At 44.7% G+C, this 21,858-nt stretch overlaps 1 protein-coding gene across 4 annotated transcripts in view; it reads left to right on the top strand.

Annotated features, from left to right (window-relative positions):
• Window positions 1-21,858, top strand: part of Drosha (drosha ribonuclease III) — a 119,914-nt gene that overhangs the window by 9,111 nt on the left and 88,945 nt on the right. For 3 of the 4 annotated variants that reach the window (XM_052743088.1, XM_052743089.1, XM_052743087.1), the window contains exons 6-10: window positions 5,444-5,554; window positions 5,786-6,017; window positions 9,729-9,870; window positions 12,549-12,703; window positions 16,438-16,518. In XM_052743088.1, the coding sequence (XP_052599048.1) occupies window positions 5,444-5,554; window positions 5,786-6,017; window positions 9,729-9,870; window positions 12,549-12,703; window positions 16,438-16,518 (721 nt within the window). The remainder of the gene's footprint in view (window positions 1-5,443; window positions 5,555-5,785; window positions 6,018-9,728; window positions 9,871-12,548; window positions 12,704-16,437; window positions 16,519-21,858) is intronic. The other variant, XM_052743090.1, reaches the window with a different exon arrangement.

Below are 21,858 nucleotides of genomic sequence, written 5' to 3'. Positions count from 1 at the left end.
GTGCCGCCGCCTGCCAAGTCTTCATTTCAGCTCTGGCCAGGGTGGCCTGGAAAATCAGAAGCCCAACATTAATACGGAATTTGATGAAGATCTTAAGTGTCCCCAAATTAGAAAGTGTGTATGTATGTATGTATGTATGTATGTATGTATGTATACATCTATCCACAGTGCAATAAAACTATGGACTAATAAGTCTAGATTAAAAAAAATTATTCATAATTATGTTCTTAAATTTACTTGTTTCAGAAAAAAAAAGAGCAGAGTGTTCAGTTTATGCCCCCTTTAGCAAACAGACGCCACGATTGTGATTGCTACAGTTTAAAGCATCATTTCTGTGTTTAAATCTGCGGTCTTAGATCGTGATGACTAAGAGTGGTCCTGGAGTCGGACAGGTTTGAGGTAAAATGAGAGTAGTTCGATTTTCCTTATTGACTGGCAAAGTGTCACGGAAGTAATACACATTAAACACTGAACCAACCCTAAAATAAGTACCAAATGAATGGTAACTGTATATGATTATGCGAGCACTTGACTTTAGAAATAGGTAGTGTTTTAGTTAGGGTTTCTATTGCTATGGAGAGACACCATGATTATGGCAGCTCTTATAAAGGAAAACAGTTCATTGAAGTGGTGGTTTACAGTTCAGAGGTTCAGTCCATGATCATCATGGCAGGGAGTCTGGTGGTGTACAGGCAGTCATGGTGCTGGATACATCTTGACCAGAAGGTAACAGGAAGTTGACTGAGACACTGGGTGGTATCCTGAGCATAAGAAACCTCAGAGCCTGCCCCCGCAGGGACACACTTCCTCCAACAAGGCCATATCCATTCCAAAGACACACCTCCTAATAGTGCCACTCCCTGTGAGATTATAGGGATTACATTCAAACTACCATAGACAGTAAATAAGCAAAGCAGAGAATAGGATTTCAGAAGCTGAGTGTGGTGACTCACAATTCATTGCTCAACATTTGGGAGGCTGACACAGGAGGAGTCAGCCTTGAGGAACCCAGCAGTGAAAGATCTTGAATGGAGTTGTTGCAGAGAAATCTTACCGATGTCTGAACTAGAGTAGGTAACCAGGACTGTAGGGGAAGTGAGAAGAGCGTGTGCGAGGGACTTAGTGTAGAGAAATGCTCTTAGAAAGTCAGCCGGGGATGTCAGGAAATCAGCTGTGAAGGCTTCTCTACTAATCTTCAGCAGAAGTGAGTCTGATGCTCTAGATCAGTGGTTCTCATCCTGTGGCAAACATCTGTCTCCAATTTCCTTATTGTGAGTGGGGGAGACATGAAGAAAGATAAGAAAATGAGTTCAGTCTGGGGCAATAACATTATGACCAGAATGTTCAAAAAAGAAGTGACATGAACTGCTGTCATGTCATTGGTGATACGAAGTCTGCTTACTTCAGCAGCTCAGATGCCGAAAGAATTGGAATGTTAGAGAGATTATGGCCCCTGTGCAAGAAGGACATGGAAATTCATGGAGCACTCCATAGTTTTTATAAGAGAGGGTAGGAGGTAATCAGAATGCATCATATACATGTATGCATTTACCAGATAAGATTTAGTTAGTAAGAAATTGTGAATTAATTTACTTCATCAGAATGGCAGAGATTTCAAAAGAACTGTTTTGATGAGATGTGCAGAGATGGGAACTTGCAAGTGCTTTTGGTGATAGCTTAAATCAGTGCTAGGTTATGGAGACAAGACTGAAAACCAGCACCTACATGGTGGTGACCATTGTGACAGACGGGTAAAGAAAACATGGTGGTATTCTCAGCAGGGAAATGTTAACCCACACGACTAGTGTTGGAGTTGTTAAATGATGGTCTCTACGTGAGAGATTAAAATCCAATGCTAGGTCACCCTGTAATCCCAGCACTTCTGAGGTGGAAGCAGGAAGATCAGGAACTCAAAGCTAACCTTAGCTACAAAGTAAGTCTGGGGCCAGCCTGGGCTACATGAGACCCAGCCTCTAAAGAATAAAGAGCAAAACCAGAATGGAACCTGTGAAAAATGACTCAGATATAGGTGTGTTAAAATAGAACATATTCCTGATTAGGAATATTTACAAACATTCATGGACTATGATTGTTATCTGTGAGGGTTTGGATATTTTTTTGTTTTGTGTTTATACTTTATCTTTCTTTGCTTTTTCTTTTTCTTTTTCATTTATTTTTGTTATTTAGACAGGTTCTCACCATGTAGCTCTGTCTGGCCTAAAACTTGCTATGGAGATGAATCTGGCTCAAACTTTCAGCAACATTCCCCCCTCTGCTTCCCGAGTGCTGGGTTTTAGGCATACATCAATAACCCAGGCTATGCTTTCTTCTTCTACAGTGAACCCACATTTTATTTATTTACGTGTGTGTGTGAGTGTGCCCGTGCGTGTGGAGAGGTCAGGAGACAGTGTTTGGAAGGGCTCCTCTCCTTTCGTCCTGTAGGATCTGGGATTCCACTTGTCCGACAATCAGTGTCTTTAGTTGTTACACCCTCTCATGTACCAGGCTTTTCTTCCGGGCCACTAGCCAGCTCCCAGATCATGACACAGAGACGAGTGCTTGGCTTTAGCTTAGGCTGGTTTCTGGCTTTTTTTTTTTTTAACTTATCCTGTTTCTCTTCATCTATGTTTTTCCTCAGGACTTTTTACCTTTTTTCTGTGTGTTCTACTCGTGTCTACTGCCTGGCGGCTGCCTGGCTAGCCCCCAGCGTCGTCTTCTCTTTCTCCCTCATTCTCTCTTCTTTTTTTTTTAAATTTTTTATTAGATGTATTCATTTTATTTCATGTGAATGTTTTGCATCCATGTATGTATGTGCACCCTATGTGTGCATAGTGTCTGCAGAGTCAGAAGGGGAACAGATCTCCTGGGACTGGAGTTAGGGATGGTTGTAAACCATCATGTGGCTGCTGGGAACTGAACCCAGATCCTCTGCAGGATCAGCAAGTGCTCCTAACTGCTGAGCCATCTCCCCAGCCCCTTGTTCTCTCCTCTCTTCTTCTCTTCTTTCCAGCCTAAATTCCTCCTCCTACTTATTCTCTCTGCCCGCTAGCCCCGCCTATCCCTCCTCTGCCTAGCTATTGGCCGTTCAGCTTTTTATTAGACTAATCAGGTGCCTTAGGCAGGCAAGGTGAAACAGCAACACATCTTTCCATCATTAAACAAATGCAGCATAAAGAAATGTAACACATCTTTACATCATTAGTGAAGGCTGCAGAAACAAATATAACACACCTTTACACTGTTAAAATAATACTCTGCAACATAAGCAAATGTGACAGCTTTACATGGTTAAGATAATCCACAGCAATCTCATGATCCCATTTGTTTTATTTTGATTAGAGCTTTTTGGTTTTTGGTAACAAAACTAATGATGCATGTGGTAATATGTGTGTTTAGAAGTTACAGAAATTTTTGCCGAGGGGTGGTGGCGCACGCCTTTAATCCCAGCACTCGGGAGGCAGAGGCAGGTGGATCTCTGTGAGTTCAAGGCCAGCCTGGGCTACAGAGTGAGTTCCAGGACAGGCTCCAAAGCTACACAGAGAAACCCTGTCTTGAAAAACCAACAACAAAAAAAGAAGTTACAGAAATTTTTGAGACAGGGTCTCACATCTGTTTGCAGACTGGCATGGAGCTCAGTATGTATCACGGAGGTCTAGAATTTATAACAGTCTTCCCATCTTTGCCTCCCAAGTGCTGAGATTACAGCCACGAGCCACCATGCCTGTCTCAGCGTTCTTGGGTAGTAGTAACTTTATTAGTGGACAGTGGGGTGGCCACTGGTTTAATAATGTGGCTATTCTTATTAGCTGTCTTTTTGAAGGAATTTTTTAGGTTCTGTCTAAATTTAATAGGCTTAAGTTAGAATCTACTCTAGATTTTTTTGTCTCCAAGTACATCCATAGGATTAATCTTCATGCATTTTAAGCCCCAAGAATTCAAGGATAGTAGATTTCTTACCTTCTTTATTAGCTAAGTTGATATGACTATTTTGAGGGTCAAAATTAGGCACAGTCTTGATCGAGCAGCAATACTCAAGTCTGTCTTTATGAGGGTAGGAGTGTGAGTGTTGCTTCGGTCAGATTGTCAGACTGCGTTCATTTTTAGGAAGCTTAAATTTTTTTTTTTGGCAAAACAGTATGTGAAAGGTTCAAAACTAGTATCTTCATTGATAAAATTGTCCATAAGTAGAGATTTCCTGCCAGGGTCCAGCCTTGGCTCGGGTTCAGGTTCTGAGGTGGGGAAGGGGCATCGGCTGACCACCCAGTGGATTGCACCCACGTGGCCCCAATAGCTCAGGCCGTCTTTATTTATACTTAAACAGAGTTTGTTTTTGTTTTTTTTTAACCAGGGTTACATGAACAGCTTTATTATTGGCTTCTATTTTTGACTTTAAGAAATACATCATAATTTAAGGAATACATTGTGATCATTATGAAAGCCCCCATTGTTCCCCTTTATACTTCCCCAACACACCTTCCCACCCCTCCATATTATTCTAGACACAGAGTTCAGCGTTTCTGCAGCTTCACTAAATATCGAGCCAGACACATCCTGCTCTCGCAGCCCATATGTCAGCTGGCAGCTACTTGTGGTTACAAAGTTAAAAAGTAATAGACATGGGCACACTGCTTTAAGGACAATATTCAAACCCAGACAGTTCTTTCATGTCTGCAAGATATATTTTTATACAGTTCCTTTTTTAAAAGAGGGTCCCATGTCTCAGTCTTATGTAAAAGGCAGACTTTGACAAAGCACTCTTTTCCCATCTCACCTCTCCCATCAATATAAGCTCCTATGTATGGTAAAGATGGATCTATCCATCCCACATTTTTATTGTGTTTTTTTCTCTTGGAGCATACCAGATCCTACCATGACTCTATGCTTAGTGTCTAGGGAACTTACTCTCAACAGTTGGCACTATGTGTATTCCTGAGGCTTTTTCCCTATTCCGTGTATGCATACCTTACTCTCCTCTCCAGAACTGTGAGACATGGTTAATGTCACAAGTGTTGTTTTCTCATATGTACCTAACCATCTCTGTTGAGTCAGAAAAGTGTCCAGGATTGGGAGTTGTAGTTAGTAATCACAGATAAGAGATTTAAGAAACATTAGCCGCTTACTGAATCTTAGGGGAAAGTATTTGAAAAGGAACAGAATTTCCAGGGAAAATTACAGCTGTTGCCTGTGTGACTGATGAAGCAAAACTAAAAACTGCCCAGAGAATCACCAATATAATGAGAGAGAAAAGAGCCTGCAAGCGGCACGAATTTTGCAGATTCCTACGCTGTCCTGTGGACTGCTGGTTTTTGCAAGTCAGAGTCTGTTTCCACAAGTGCCTTGTCCTGAGGAAACCAGTTGGACAGGTAGTCATATGCTGATCCGAGACTAGGCTGCATGGCTCCCAACAATTTCCAAATATTTTCTAAGTATCTTTTTTTTCTAGGAGCTATGGTTTACCAGTTACCCCTGAACCCGCCGGATGCGCACCAGAATCACCTGGGGAGAGTATTAAAAATACAGATTCTTGGGCCCCACCCCCGGAGATTGCGAATCAGTAAGTAAATCTGGGGTAGGGCCTGGGAATTTGTATTTTTAAACAAACCAGGCGATTCTGATGCTAGCAGGCTGGCATTTGGGAATCACTGATTTAGTGAAAGTTGGTGTGGTGTATTGGCATGGCATTGGCATGGCATTGGCATGTAGGTGGAAAATGCACCAGCTCGCTGAGATGATGCCGCATTATTTTTAATAACTAGCTCTTCACCCCCCCCTCCCCCTTTTGAAGTCGTTCTCCAAGCAGGGAGAAGAAGAGAGCTCGTTGGGAGGAGGAGAAAGACAGGTGGAGTGACAGCCAGAGCTCTGGCAAAGAGAAGAACTACACTGCCATCAAGGAAAAAGAGTCGGAGGAGGCGCCCCCTGACAGAAACGAGGAGGAGGAGGAGGAGCTGCTCAAACCTGTGTGGATTCGCTGTACACATTCAGAAAGCTATTACTCCAGCGACCCCATGGATCAGGTGGTAGGTCTGAGGCCGAGACCGTGCCCACTAGGGTTTCCCCAGCCCAGCCCTGGTGGCCTTTGCAGATCATTCTTTGTGGGCGTTGCCTGTGTATTATGTTGTTGCCTCTATATTGTAGTGTGTAAGCAGCGTCTGTAGGTCCTGTTTGGTCCTGGTAGCACCCTTCCCCAGTGGTGAGAACCAAAGCTGCCTTTAAATGTGCCACCTGTCCCCGGTATCAGTTTTCTGATGCCGTGGTAAAATATCACGACCAGAAACAGCTTAAAGGAGAGAGGTATTTGGCTTGTGGTTCCAGAGGGTTAGAGTCCAGCATAGCAGGGACCCAGCTGGCATGGCAGCAGCTGGCTGGAGCAAGAAGCTGAGGACAGGCAGTCAGTACTAACCAGGCCCCTGCCTGCCTGTCTGCTGAGACCAGACAAGATCGGGCACCTCAGGATGGTGTGGTGTAGAAAGAGATCACATCTCGGGGGCATGTAGGAAGTGAAGAGCAAAAGCTGGAGGCAGTGTGAGGGTGTAAACACTCAAAGCCTACCCCCAGAGATATACTTCTCTAGCTAGTCTGTACCTCTTAAAGGTTCTGTAACTTCCCCAAACAGCAGCACTGTTTGAGGACCGAGTGTTTCTGCCTGAGCCTATGGGGTTGCATCTCTCATTCAAACCACAGCGTTCCCTGAGGGGAATCACCCCAAGGTGAGAATCACTGTTGCAGAGAAACAGTGTTTTAAAGACACCAAAGGCTAAGAGTCTAGTTAGTACCTACATAAGGATTCTGCATTCCGTGATGCTAATGATCTTAATACTGGTATTTTTGTGACCTCTAACCTACAACTAGTCTATGGTGGCATGTATGGGTATGTGTGTGTGTGTGTGTGTGTGTGTGTGTGTGTGTGTGTGTGTGTATTTCCCCAAATGGGAGGTAAAGGATTTGGGTTTCATTTTGAGGTGTATGTATCCTTGAACGAAAGATCACTAGCCATAGGAAGTTTCCAGCACACCTTGGTTGATTTGGGGAGGGGAAACCATTCTGTCCCCTTTCCTGTGCCATAGAGGGGACTCCATGTACATAGTCCTTGGGATGCGCTCCTGTAGGTCTCAGCTGTGGGCACTGCCGTTGCTGTGGTGGACTCAGCCCTCCACACACTTACTCCTCTTCATTTTCCTTCATCTTCACTGTGTTTTCTTTCATCCTCTTTCTCGTTTCTTTTTCTTCCCTGTAAGGATTGTGCCAAGCCCATTAATTATAAATTAAGTTCATATCAAATACTTGATACAAGGTTCATTAGTGAAGTGAATGAGTCCTACAGATTTAGGGCACAAGAAGTTGGCCATGTGAGATTTAGTGCATGAGGTTAGGTATAGATGGGGTTCTGCTGTTTGGGGTTCTATGAAAACAGAGATGCTCCTTGACTTAGGACAGGGCTACATCTCAGTCACACCATGATAAGTTGAAAATGTCTTAAGTCCAGGATATATTTAATACACCTATCAAATGTCATAGTAACCCTACTCTGCTGTAAGTGTGCCCGGAGCACTTAGGTTCTACTCTCTCATTGGACAAAAATCATCTTCTGTCGTCTGATAAAGTATTGAGTAGCTCATGGAAAGTTTTGAAACGTATGTCCTAGAAATCCTGGCAGCATATTATGAAATAGAATATGGGTTGTACCTTGTCATAATGGTGTGGCTGCCTGAAAGTTGCATCTCACAGTCACTGCCCAGCATCTCAAGAGGGGACCATACAGGAAAAGATTAAAACCCCAACTCTGAAATACAGTTTTTTAAACATTTATTTATTGTATGTGTGCGCGTGTGTGTGTGTGTGTGTGTGTGCGCGTGCGCGCGCGAGCGTGTGTGTGTGTGTGTGTGTGTGTGTGTGTGTGTGTGTGTGTGTGTGTATCTGTGATCACAGGACAGCTTGGGGGAGTTGGTTCCCTTTATCCACCAGGCTATGGGATTTGTCAGGTTATGGGACTGGACTCAGGTTGGCAGGCTCGGCAGCAAGTGCCTTTCCCGCCCCGCCAACTTGCTGGCCCTGGAATACAGCAGCTTCTACTGAATATGCACTGTTTCTGGACGGTCAGTTCCTCCTGTTGGGACCCTTCTCTCAAGGGGAACTTGAAAGATTTCCTTGTTTTTGGAAGAGAAGGGTTTGAGGACTCCATGATAGTGGTATGATACTTGATAAACTGGAGCAGGCTTTTAAGTCTGCTAGTTCCTGTTACGTAGCAAAGGGAAAGTGTGTGTGCTGAGCACTTTCATGGTGCTGACCTTGTAGTCCGTGTTTCCAGTGTCCTAATTAGTCGTACAGTATCTGCGGCAGGAAGTCAGTGTTCGGTTTGTGAGGCTGGCTGCCATAAGAAATACTGCTACTTGAGTGAGTTGGGTTTAGTTTTCTTACAAGAAGGTGTGTAGAGGGCTCAGGGATAGCACTCTGAGGTTGTCTTAATCCTCCACAGTTCTGGAATTGTACTGGGTAGGCATTGTGTTCTTACCTATGTCTGCATATAGGACACACAGGGCATGTGTAACCTTGCCCAGGTTCCCCTTTCACCTCTCTGCCAGAGCTGTGCCGCTTGTCTCCATGGATTATGTTTTCCATTTCTGCCATAACAAAGCTTTATAAGCTGGGTGGCTTCAAAAGCAAGTGTTTATCATTTCGTAGCTCCAGGGCTTGGATCTCATTGGCTAAATCAAGGTGTCAGAAGGGTAATATGTTCTTTCTGGAACGCTGGAGAAAATCTTTTCTCATTCATTAAATTGTTTTGTTCTTTGTGGCTATTGAGCAGAGGTTCTGGTTTCATTGCTTAACGTGGTTCCTGTGGGTTCCTCACTCTTGGTGGCCGTCTGTATTTCTCCTCATTTTGAGGACGCTGCCATGGCGGCTCTGACATTCTTACCACCTTCTCCGCCAGAGACAATAAGATTCAACGGCAAATGCCAGACTGCAGGTGTCTGAGCAGCCTCCCTCCTAGTAATCTCCCTTTAACGGTGTAAGAAAGGGAGCGGGCTGGAGAGATGGCCTAGTGGTTAAAAGCCCCGGGTGCTCATACAGAGGCTCCAGGTCCAATCCCAGCACTCATGTGGCAGTTCACAACTGGCTCTAACTCCGTCACCCTCCTCTGCCCTCCAAGGCACCCGTTAGAGACAAAGCACACAGAGAAGGTGGTAAGAACGCCACAGCTGTCGAGGAGGGGCAAAGGAGAAACAGTCACTTCCCCTTCTGAGGGGCAGATAATTGATTTGCCTTAGTTTTATTTTTATGTATGAAAGGTCTGCTTTTTACATTTTGAGGTTATTAGGCCAAAGGGTCTGGGCGTTTGGAGGGATTTTCGTTCTGGAAGGAGAGTGGGTAGCTGCAGAGGACTTCCTCTTGGACTGTGTTTTAGAAGCCCTGTGCTCCTTGGGTGTGCTTGTGGCAGGAAGGGCAGGAGGGGACTTTCTTTTTGCTCCAAGGGCCATGGTATTTTTTAATGTCACATCTAATGGGCATTGGCAAATAGTTCCCGTGCTGCTCTGTGTTGGTGAAGGCCATTTACCTGAACTGCCAGGCAAGCAGTGTGTGTTTGGCCCAGAGGCTCACCACCGGTGTGTGGCATTTTCCTTTTCAAATACTGATTGCACTGGGGCTTTAAAAATGGCATTTTGTAGTTAAAGGTTCTTAGTGTGGCGGTTTTTAATGTGGCTTCTCCCATTGCTCCTTTCCATATTCAGGGAGATTCTACTGTCGTTGGAACAAGTAGGCTCCGTGACTTGTATGACAAATTTGAGGAAGAGCTGGGGAACCGGCAACAGAAGGCCAAAGCTGCTCGGCCTCCGTGGGAGCCTCCGAAGACGAAGCTAGATGAAGATTTAGGTGAGTGGAGGACCCCAAGACTGCGCCGTTGTTACTCCTCACTGCTGGCCTTTTGGGGAATAGCTTCAGACCCCCAACTTGAAATACTTTCCTTCTCCTTCTATCTTTCTGAGCTATAGTCAGCAAATACATGGTCTTATTTTCTCAGTTACTCTCCAGAATATGTAAGGTCTCATTCTATAGGACGGGCTAACAAGTCTACCTCTTACAGAGTTGTCTAGCCTTAGAATCAGAAAGTATTGTATTCCAGCACCCCTCTGAAAGCAGGAGTCTGTGCCTGAACCCTTAAAATGGAGAGCTGACACTTCTTGGCTCTCTCCGTTGCTGAGTGCTTCTTGTTTGATGAGGAAGCCTTAGCCCTGTGTGAAGGCTTTTCAGAGATGTCTGTTTTTTCCACTCGCTCTAGCTTTTTGAGACAGGCTCTCATTCTGTAGTCCTGGTAGCTCTAAATTTAATCTCCTGCCCAAGCCAGACTTGAACTCATGGTGGTCCTCCTGCTTCAGCTTCCAAAGTGCTAGAATTACAGGCTCCAAGGTGTGCTGATGGTATTATCTTTGAGGATAGAAATGCTTTTTGCCACTTTGTGTCCTTAGCCCCTAACGAATGCCATGCACAGATGTTACTACACTTTATCATAGCCAGAAGGTGGAGAAGTGATCACGAGACATTCCATATGCTGTTACCTCTTCTGTCTGGCTCTCACTCGCCCAGATTCATTTTGTCTCATGTCATACAGTAGTGGCAAAATCATAGACTCAGAAGCCAAGTGGCCTGGCTCAGAATCCTTGTGCTCCTTAATTACGAAGTGAGGGAGACCAGCTCCCTCTTATTCCTCCAGGGTACTTTTGAGCAGAGAGAACTTGTAGATAGAAGTATAGTGGAGAGAGACAGACAGAAAACACAGGATAGCCTCGGGAGGGCCTGGGTCCAAACCCACCAGCCCTGAACTTAATTCCAAAGGGCTTTTCATCACAATGCCAAGGGGAGGAGAGAGACCTCCCCCTGTGAGATACAGCCAAGGGTAGACCCTTCCAAACACCTGCACTCAGGCCTGTGGCCCAGTCATCTTCTTTATGCAGACCTGCTGAATAAAGCCACCAGGAAACCTGGATGGGTTACAACAGCGAAGTGATTTTGGCAGAAGACTTCAGACACAAGTCTCTGTGTCTCGGTCTTCCCGTAGTAAAATGGGACTGACAGCCTTGTCCACGGGAGATAACTTTGTGATGCTGGATTTTGTTTTTCTGCTGCTACTTGCTTTTTCCAAGCTGTAATAAAATACAACAGGAAGTTTACCATCTTAACCATTGGAATCATCTAGTTTGGTGTTATTAAGTACATGTGTATTGCCAGCAACCAGTTTGAAGAACTCTTCATCCTGTAAAACTGAAATGTCCACATTAAGCAGCAATGCAGTCTCCCACCCCCAACTATCAGCACATTCTGTCTCTGAGTTTGATGAATTCAAATCCTTCACCTAAGTGGAATCATGTAGTACTTGTCTTTCTTTTGTGGCTTATTTCACACATCATAATTCTCGCTCTGCTTTCATGCAGTTACTTTCAGGGACTAAAATCTTGTCTCTGTCTTTCTCTCTCTGTTCTTTGAGACAGTCTCAGTAACTGGTTTGAAATTCACTGTGTGGTTGAGGCTGGCCTTGAACTCTTTTTTTGTTTGTTTGTTTGTTTATCTATTTATTATATAAACAGTGTTCTGCCTGCATGTATACCTGCAGGCTAGAAGATGGCACCAGATGTCATTATAGGTGGTTGTGAGCCACCATGTGGTTGTTGGAAATTGAATTCAGGACCTCTGGAAGAGCAGCCAGTGCTCTTAAACTCTGAGCCATCTCTCCAGCCCCCAAATAGTAATTTCTTTTCTTCTTTTTTTTTTGGTTTGTCAAGATAGGTTTCTCTGTGTAGTTTTGGTGCCTGTCCTGGATCTTGCTTTGTAGACCAGGCTGGCCTTGAACTCACAGAGATCTACTTGCCTCTGCCAGGCCTTGAACTCTTGACCCTCCTGACTCTGTTTAAGGAGTACTGGGGATACAAGTGTGAACCGCCACACTCAGAAAGGACTATGTCTTTAATTGCTACTATCAAGAGAAAAAAGTATAAAATCTTCAGTGTTGCTGTCATGTATAGCCTGGAGTCTCACATGTGGGGTGCTTCCCTCCCAATACTGTTCTGCCGCACTCAGCGTCCACCCCAGTCCTGTCTCCATCCCTGACTACCTGGCCCCTCCTCATTCCTGCTCATCCTTCCATCGGTCTCCTTCTGCCAAGTGTCTGAGTCACAAGTGCCCCTCTGTGAAATTGCCACTGACCTTTCTGGCTCACAGTGGACTAGCTCTTTATTGAGTTGATACTACTTTTAAAGTGTGAAATCACTATGACTGTGTTATTTTTGTTTGATATTCGTCATGATTCCCATTTTCTTGATAAAAGTCTGTATTTTCTTTGTTTCCCCAGTTAGATTATGCCTTAGCATTACGAACCGGTTTTCATGGCATTGCTTAGCAGTGTTTGGTGTCGAGTAACCCCTCAAAAATTTACTAGAGCAGTGAGCAGTGATCCCAGCTGCCCCTTACCTTGAAAGGTTTAGGGCATTTGAAAGTCTTTGTAGAACCTTCTGTTAACTTCACGAGCTTCTTCTGTGTTCTCTCCTGCCTTCTACTAGAGAGTTCCAGTGAATCTGAGTGTGAGTCCGACGAGGAGAGCACGTGCTCAAGCAGTTCTGACTCCGAGGTGTTTGATGTCATTGCGGAGATTAAACGCAAAAAGGCTCACCCTGACCGGCTGCATGATGAACTCTGGTACAACGACCCGGGCCAGGTGCGAGCTTTTTTATGCTTTTGCTCCGAAGGTTGCAAACCCACACATCACATTTACGACTCAGGGCTGGGAAGATGCATGTTGGCTGGTATAGAAAGGGGACTTTTCCTCCCAGGGCTTGTGTGCCATTTTTCAGAGTTACTTCTTTCACCTTCAGAGTTCAGCCGCCCAGTGTGAGCGCAGAACAGCTGTTCCTTGAATCACATTGATGGCGTTTGTAAGTTCCTTGTTGGGAGCAGGATAGTAGTGCTGTTCATAAACCTGCAGTAGGAGAAGAGGAGTGGCGGGGGGAGGGAAGAGCGTGTGGGTCTTTGTAAGGCAGTTCACCTGGAAGGCATCTTGCTGCTAAATAGTGAACCGAATCATTCTCTACAGTATCATTTGTTTTACTTGCTAACGGTCTCGAGGTTTTGTAAATTCTCTTCTTGGTTAAGCGTGTGAGCTAATGACATGACAGCTAGAACACTTAAAACTTTTTGATTATTATTTTGTTTTGAAGTGATATTTGATTAAAAAACAACAATTCTATGAATATGTGTTTGTTGTTGAGACAGGATCTCATTATGTACTTTTGGTTTGCCTCTTGAGTGCTGGGTTACAGGCCTGTACCACAGACTTGGCTCTAAAAATGATATCTTTATAACAGATTTGTGCTTACAGATACACAGTCCGTACAAAAATGTGTCTTCTATGAATGTGAATTTGTTTCACACAGTAAGACCCGTCCCTCCTTGTTCTGTGTGATAATTTACCAGTTATAGTTGTGAATAGGTTCCTACCATTCAGTATTAATTGGAATTCTCTTCTGATTCTTGTTAGATAACAGCTATTTTAAAAGCTTTTTTAAAATTTTATCATTATTTTGTCTTATGTTGAGTGTATGGGTATTTTGCATGCATGTCTGCCTGTGCACCACGTGCATTCCTTGTGCTCATGGAGGTCAGGGAAGGGCATTGGATCCTCTGCAACTGGAGGTCCATATGGTTGTGGGCCACCATATAGATGCTGGGGATTGGACCCGGGTCCTCTGGGAGAGCAGCCGGTGTTCTTAACCGTGGAACCACCTTTCAGGTTTTGATTTTTGAAAAGGATTAATATAATTGAAATGACTGAGAACAATTGTACTTTGTGATACCCTGGAATTGAGTAGAAACATTTGCAAAAATTTCAGTGCATTTTACACCATATTTTTATGGATAGTCCAGGTTGGTCTTGAACTTGTGACTCTGCTGCCTCGGCCTCTTGAGTGCTGCCATTCCTTACAGGTGCTACCACATTTAGCAGTTTCCTTTCGATTCAGACGGAGGAGAAAGTTTTCTCCATAGTTGGTTTTTTTCACCAGGTTGTTCTCAGTCAAGAAGTATCAGCCTTGCTTTCTGTACATTACTGTCCTGTCCGGCTGTAGGGCTCCAGTCTTGTTTCACTGTTTTGTGTGCAGTACTTGGTCTCCTGGCTTCCATACTGGAGCCTTGTGAAGGGGTCCATGTGGGAGCATCGGCCCCGGGGAAGGCAAGCATGGAGGCTGTTTGTCTGCTGTCCGGGAGCTAGCGCCGGCACTGGGGGTGTGCTGTGATTGTTGCCAGAACGATAGACAGCCTCTTGTGTGCCAGCTCTTCCTTCAGGTAATGTCCTAGCTCTGTCTTTAGATAGTAATGCTGTTTTTCTGCTGTACCTGCAGGAGTGTTAGATTTCCCAAAAGGCTAAAGAGTTTAACTTTACTATTTCTTGCCAAAGTCTGTTGAGATATTTTCATTTATATTTTATTTGTTTTTTGTTTTTTGGGTTTTTTTAAATTTAAATTTATTTTTATTTTTATTTTTTTTCCCCCTGGAACTCACTCTGTAGCCCAGGCTGGCCTCGAACTCACAGAGATCTGCCTGCCTCTGACTCCCGTGTGCTGGGATTAAAGGTGTGTGCCACCACCACCCTCATTTATATTTTAATTGGGTACAATGAATTATAAATCCCTAGAACTTAAAAACAACAACAAAAACTATCAATATATAGTCACCCCTCAGAATCTAAGGAGATTTTGGCTCCAGGGTCTACACAGATACCAAAATCCACAGATGTAGAGTCTTTTATGAATACAGTGTAGTATTTACATGTAGGTGACACACACCTCTTTTATGCTTTAAATCTCTAGATTGCTAATAATACCTTACAATATAGACTCCATGTCAGTAGTTGTTACACTGTATTACTTAGGGAATGAAAAAAAACCTATCCATTCTTAGTCCACTTAATACACTCCTGGAACTAACATGCCTGCACGTAAGTGTGTGCCTGCATGTGTGCATGGAGGTTAGAACACAAGCACAGGTGTGATCCTCAACTTATCTGCACATAAGTGTGTGTCTGCGTGTGTGCATGGAGGTAAGAACACAAGCACAGGTGTGATCCTCAGGGACTTTCTGTCTTCTGTTTGAAGCAGTTTCTCGTTGGCCCGGAACTTTGCCTCTCTGGCCTGGCTAGCTGGTTTGTGAGCTTCCAAGGGTCTCGCCATTGCTAGAGTTCTGGGCATGTGCCCCCTTGCTTGGCTTTTTGTGTGGGTTCAGGGGCTCTGAACTCCAGTCTTTACCGTGCGGGGCATGTGCATTAACAACTGAGCCGTGTCCTCAGCCTGGGCCCTGGCTATTACGGCGCTTTACAGTTAGATTTCAGCTCATGTTTGGTCTTCACACATACACGACCCATTTTGTTTAATGGGGTTTCACGTCCCCGAGTATCACACAGGCTTCCTCTTTGTCTCGTGCATGCTGGTGGTGGTGTGTGGGGAGTAACCATCTTGCTCGTCTGCGCTGACGAGCACTTCATTTTCTTCTCTTTAAGCCTTGCCTCACCAACCCCAGCAGCTCCAGGGCCGGGTCCATTTAGATGGCGTTTCTTTTTTCAAAATCCAAACAGTGTCTGCTCTCCTTTCTAGAATAAATGTTACTTGAGTTCATGGATTCTGTGCTATTATTTATCCTCCGCTGCTTGGTACTTACTGTCCTGAACGGCGTTCAACATTGTTTACTTCCAGAGTACAGCGAAACAAGGTGGAAGAGGGTTGATTTTAAGCTGTCTAGCATTAAAAGCTTTTTATTTTATTCTGCTGGATGCCCCTGCCCCCGCGTGTCATACATACTTCAGTTCTTTTTCTTTCTTTCTTTTTTTTTAAATTTTTTGAGACAGGCTTTCTCTGTGTAACAGTCCTGGCTGTCCTGGAAGTCATTTTGTAGACCAGGTTAGCCCCAAACTCACAGAGGTTCACCTGCCTCTGCCTCCCAAGTGCTGGGATTAAAGGCGTGCACCAGTACCGCGAGGCATACTTCAGTTCTTAAAGCATTACATCTGCAGGTCATCTTCAAAGCAGTCTGTGCATGCCTTTAGGATATGAAGTACATTTGTCTCTCTGTGTGTAAAGTCATTTTCTCTGAAGTAAGAAAAAGGAAAGCGCTGTAGAGAGGCAGGAGACAGTGAGGGTGAACAGTGTGCCGACATTGATATTTCCTGCTTGACTGCACAAATAACTTGGGATTCCAGTGTTGCCGGACAGTTTCCTCTTATCATCTGTTATTATAGACAGTTTCCAGTTTATTGGTTTTGGAACATCCGTTTAATCTTCTAACCGTGACAGCCTCTTCAAGGCCCCAGCACTCATGACATTAAACCTCACAGTTTCGGAGGCATCTTCATGCCTCGTGTGGATTTCCCCCCAATAAAACTAAATTGCATTCTGTTTCTGACAGATGAATGATGGACCACTTTGCAAATGTAGCGCAAAAGCAAGACGCACGGGAATTCGGCACAGCATCTACCCCGGAGAAGAGGTAACTGGCTTGGGTTATGATTTGTGTAGGCACCAAGGAGTCCCAAGGAGATGAATGCCATTGTTATTCTTTTCCCATGAAATGAAATAATGTCGTCAAAATGATCTGTTCGTGTTCCCTGTTATAGCCTGTGTTACTGACAGTTACAGAGGGAAAATATTTGGGCTTTGAGTAGACTCCAGAATGCTGTCAAGGAAACTAAAAAGAGTTTGGAAGGTTCATGTATGTTGTATGCATTATTATTAAGTGTTCTCAAACTGGATACACTAGCGTTAATTTCCTGTTTTCATCAGTGGTTATGGATTGCCCCAGGGAAATGTTCTAACTCTAGCTATGAGGCTCATGTTCTCCTCCCCTGGGGACCTACCCTGTTTCTACCTGCAGGTAGAACTTCAGTTTCACTGGGGAACTTGTCAGAATCTTCATCTCTACCGTTGTTGAATTCCCGTTGACTCTATACCCTAGCCTTGGCTTCTCAGGAACACTTTAAGCTTGGCTGAAGGGATAGAAGACCTTTACACTGTAGCCTTTTGTAACTACTGTCTTTTGATTAGTTTCCTATGATTTTTTTTTCCTGATTTGTGAATGACTATCTTTCCCATCTGTCAATTATTTCTATTAATCCCAGAATTACCATTTTATGATTCAACACATTATACCTACACACAGAATATATAAGTTCTTAATTTCTATTTAAAACTTGTTTGAGGCTCTAATAAAGCTATGAGACTGCTTGATAATTTCAACGAGTTAGTTATCTTTGGAGCCCAGCGAGTGTAGTGAGGAGTTTTGACCAAGTTTCACCTGTGGGCATCTGTTCCTGTGCCTCAGGTGGGGTGGTCTGACCTGTTGTTGGGGATCAGTGTCTGAGGAGAAGAGTGGGGTCAAGGGTAGAGGGGGCGGTTCAGCTGCTCTGTGGGCCTGATCAAGCCAGCTTGACAGAATTTCCTTTTGTTGGCTGGAATGGCCTTTATACCTTCGCATCGCATGATCTCTATAGCAGCCCTTTTCAGGAAGCACGTGACCTTGGGAGGGGGGGCTTTGTAGCTGGGGGTGACCTCACAGGAGCTGTCCTGTGGACCAACAGCTGCAGCCTGCATGCCAACTCTGTTCCCTCTAGCGAGGTAGTAGGCTTTTCCAGGATGGGAGCCTGAGTGGGCCACGGTATCAGCTGTATGCCTGTGGGCTATATTCTACTTGTTTGCTCCTGTACAGATAGAAGAGGCCTGGGTAGTCAGCTTGTTCTCAAGGGGTGGTGCCAGTGCTAACTAGCCGTTTATATAGATGTTCACTAGCATAAGGTTAGCTTAGCTCACTTATTTCTTGTTAAGTGGGGCCTGTGCTCTTGGGTTCTTGTTACTGTGGTCACTACACTCATGGGCCTACCCTGTCAACTCTGGGATAGTGTGGGGACAGCCATGATTGTCCTAGTCATTCTGTCTGTTTGGTGCCATAGTAGCTGCTCTCTGATGGTCACCATACTGATGAGAAGTCATGAAGTCCCTCCCGCTAGCCCAGTTCCAAGTCTCTCCCAAGACCTTTTCCTTCTTTGGTCTTTTTCCTTGTGGAAAAAGGAAAGAAAGGCTACTTCCTTTTCCATTCAAAGTACCTGATCAGGGGCATTGCTGGAACTGTTCACTGGAGAGATTTCCCCCTCGTTGGTGTCTTTCAAAGTCATCTCAGAGCAAGACTGCAGTACAGTCAGTTTTTGTTTGCATCTGCATCTTAAATTAACTTGTTTGTAAACCAGGCCTAAGCTTTTTCCTCCACCTACATCGTTATATCCTTAGTCATCAGCTGAGGAGAGAGGGACGGTGATGCCACAGTGTGGAAGCCAGTAGGGATCTGGGCCATCTGCCAGACAGCTTGTCTGTCCCTTGTTCCTATTGTGTGTTTGATTCTGAATGTGCCACCTTCCTTTTAGGATGGATTGTTGCCTGTGCCACTCAGCCTAATTGCTTATTGCGATTGACAGTATCCAGTTTATGACAGGCAGGTCTGGACACATATTGATTTGGTGTCGTCCTAAAGCCAGGCCTTCCATACTGATCAGGTACACTACGCTTACACCACCACCCCCGCATCCTCCCAAGGCATGTAATTCTTTACTTCAGATGACTTGGCCTAGGTCCAGAGACCAGCATTGTGATCCTCCAGTGTGATCTGCTGTGCAGTTCTTTTGGCACCTTTTCCTGACCTTGCCATTGTGAATTATTGGTTATAGCAGTAGGAGTGTGTGTGTATGCCTAGACTTGCTAAGGTATCTTCCTGGGGCCCCACTTGATACTCCAGCCTTGTGCACCACCATGTAATTGGCCAGAGCACTCTTGTTGGGTGTGGGTTTTGGGTATCCTAGGAACCTGTAAGAATGTCCAGATGTTACGCTTCTTTCTTCATTGTAGGAAGTAGATGGTAGGATAATGTATCTTTTACTCTGCAGATGACGTCGTAGTGGTCTATACATAACTGAACTTTATAATAGTGTTGGCTGTGGTAGGGCCTTGAACCTTTGTGGGGTTTTTTTTCTCTGATCCTCTATCGTACATATGTCTTTATTAAGGTTTCTAGCTTGAGTAACATAATTCTGCAGAGATAATGGAGCAGTTTGATGTGTAGCATGTCTGGAATTTGGGACCTTTATGAATACTGGGATGGAGATGTAATGCAGAGAGGTATTGTGAGAAATTCCAGTCCTCATTTCTGATTGGGATGGAGACAAACACATTGACTGAATGAGTTGCCGTGGAGTTTGGTTAATGTCTCTTTGAGCCACAGTGCTTGGCACAGCAGCTGCCACCAGAGCAGCTGCTTGGGAGAGACCATGGTAGCCTACTGCAACCCTTTAGGACCCTTTAGGGACGACACTGGTGAATTCAACAGTACCAGCACCTCTGTGGGCCTTAAGGATGGCCGGGATCTCCATTGTCTTGTAGTGCAGGATTGTTTGTGGTCCTTGGGTTGAAGGAATGGTGGTGGTAATTTAAGCAGCTTTTGCCTGGTCGTGCTATTATGGTTGCTCTTCTTCCACATTAGGACCCAGTGTGAGGAATAGTTTCATATGCCAAGTTATGTCAGTTCCAATGAGCAGTCAGCAGCCAGGAAAATGACTGCTGGGTAGATCTGAGGTAGATTTACTAAACCAGACGTGGCCAACATTCCATCATATTACACCATTGCCTACTCTTACTGGGTGCAAGGATCCCATCCCTATGGTATCGATGATTTTTGGTTACTGTGTCCAGTACTCAGTGAACTGCCTGGATATCCCTTTTCCACTTTGTACAGAGTCTCAAGGAAATAGTCATTGGACCGTTGAGGAAGGATAGGGTATTCATCACCAGTTGTAGTCATTACAATATGCAGGATTTTTTCTTCTGGAATCTGGTTACTTTTCCAGCCGATGGATTTCAGTCTGAAAATCTTGATGAATTTGGAACTGGAACTGGTCAGGGGATAGAGAGTGTGTCTGTTGAGTGGAGTACTCGCCTTTAGCCTCTTGGTTATCCCTGAGTTCTTCTGCTTGTACAAACTCGAGCTACTCTGGTTGATTGTTCATTGTTTTGTACCCAGTGACAACATGTTCTGTTAACTGTTTCCATGGTGCAGACCCCCTTGGCTGGTACTCCGACTTTACTAGTCATAACGATAATTATGTGACATGGCTTCTATTGGCTTAGTTTCCAGATTGTGTCATCCCTGTTGTTCTTGACAGATTCCGACTACTTGTCCTGTGGTCTGTCCTGGCTGACAGAGGAGGCTACCACTGATCTTGGTGATGCAGCACTCCTCATCACCTAGCAGATTTGTGTTTGTGTCCTTTGGGGGTCATCTGCATATTCCTAGTTGTAGGTACTACCTCCATCCCAGCATGCCTACTCCTTCTCTTCAACATTTGGTTGGGCTCTTTGGGGCTTTCAGCATCGCTTAGATGCACCATTGCATCTTAGACCTACCCTCGGAGGAAACTCCAGTATCTCTTGGTTTTATATCTCGAGTTCTCCCAAGTCCACAAACTCTTCCTTAACCTGAAGCATTCTCTCCATCTGACCCTTGGCAGACCCCCTGTTGGGACATGCTGACTATTTCTTAGAGCTCCTTTGGGACGTAGGCTCTTTCTCCCAACCTCCTATACAACTGGGTTGTTCTGTGAAATAACTCGCAGTGTAGGTCTGTTGGCATGGAGGCTGATTGATTGATGGGGTCTGTGTGTGGGCTGAGGTATAGTGGACACTGCTGTCTGACAGGATCTTCCGTTGCCTTCTGGTGCAGGTGAGCGAGTGATCTAAACAGGGAGGGATGGGCCATCTCTGCAGAGTCAGAAGGTTCCGAGGAGTCTGGGGAGTTAAAATCTAAATGTCCTGTCCCAGGTTTCCAGGGCCCTGACCTTGCCATAGCAGACCTACCTTGGTTGGCTGTCAGTTGTCCTAGAATTATGGCTCTTTCACAGGTAGGCTCTGGTTTGCTCCTAGCTTTTTCTGAGGTCTCACTGCAAGTGATGGGAAGTTCTTTTTGGATCTTCAAGAAGCCCTTCGGCATTCACATCTCTCTTCCTCTGCCATTACATTTCCTTAGAGCAGTAGTTCTCACAGTGAAGTCTTCAAATTAGTATCAGCTTAATCGGAGCTTATTGGAAATGTACACTGTCCACCCACCAGCTGCCAGGGGGAAAGTATGCTGTGATTTAATAAGCCCTCCAGGTGATTTCACAGCAGACCAAGGACTGAGGCCAAGGTAGAGAATATGGTATTTAACACTTGGGATCCATTTCTAAAATCCATGACCCTTTCTTTTGTAGACACCATTTCCTCTATAGTCCTGAATACTTGGTGTCGTGTACCAGCTCTTCCAATGGTGCAGCCTCCCATTTCTCAAAGTCTGAAAACAGTAGTCATCTGGCCACCTGATGCCAGGGTCATTTGTACTGTGTTTACCACCAGTGATAGGGACTCTTTGTTAGGTGGTGGATAGTGTTTCAGCTCCAAAACACCATCTTTGTTCTTATTTCCTTAGCTTATTTGTTCCTAATACCATCTGCTACATCTTAGGTTCTCTAGAAGCAGAGCTAAGGTGTCTCAGATGCAAGCTTGGTGTGATACAACTCAGGTCTGGATTTCCAAGAGCCTCACTCCCTCAGCACAAATGCAGCTTTCTGAACCCTTGGCTCTATCATTTCAAAGCGCTTAAACTCCCTTAATGAAGGAACACCTGGTAACTGCCTCAAGCTGAACACTGGCGCAAGAAAGCAGGACGGATGCCCCAAATTCCAAGAGCAGTTTCACGTAGGGACTCTCCTGGTCAGTCATCTGTCCCATGTGTTTGACCTGCTTTGGCTGTGTGTTT

The sequence above is a fragment of the Peromyscus californicus genome, unplaced genomic scaffold (assembly GCF_007827085.1).
Source record: "Peromyscus californicus insignis strain IS unplaced genomic scaffold, ASM782708v3 Scaffold_18__1_contigs__length_77618521, whole genome shotgun sequence".
NCBI lineage: Eukaryota > Metazoa > Chordata > Mammalia > Rodentia > Cricetidae > Peromyscus > Peromyscus californicus.
Note: the sequence above shows the minus strand (reverse complement) of the source record. Positions and strands in the feature narration are given on the sequence as shown.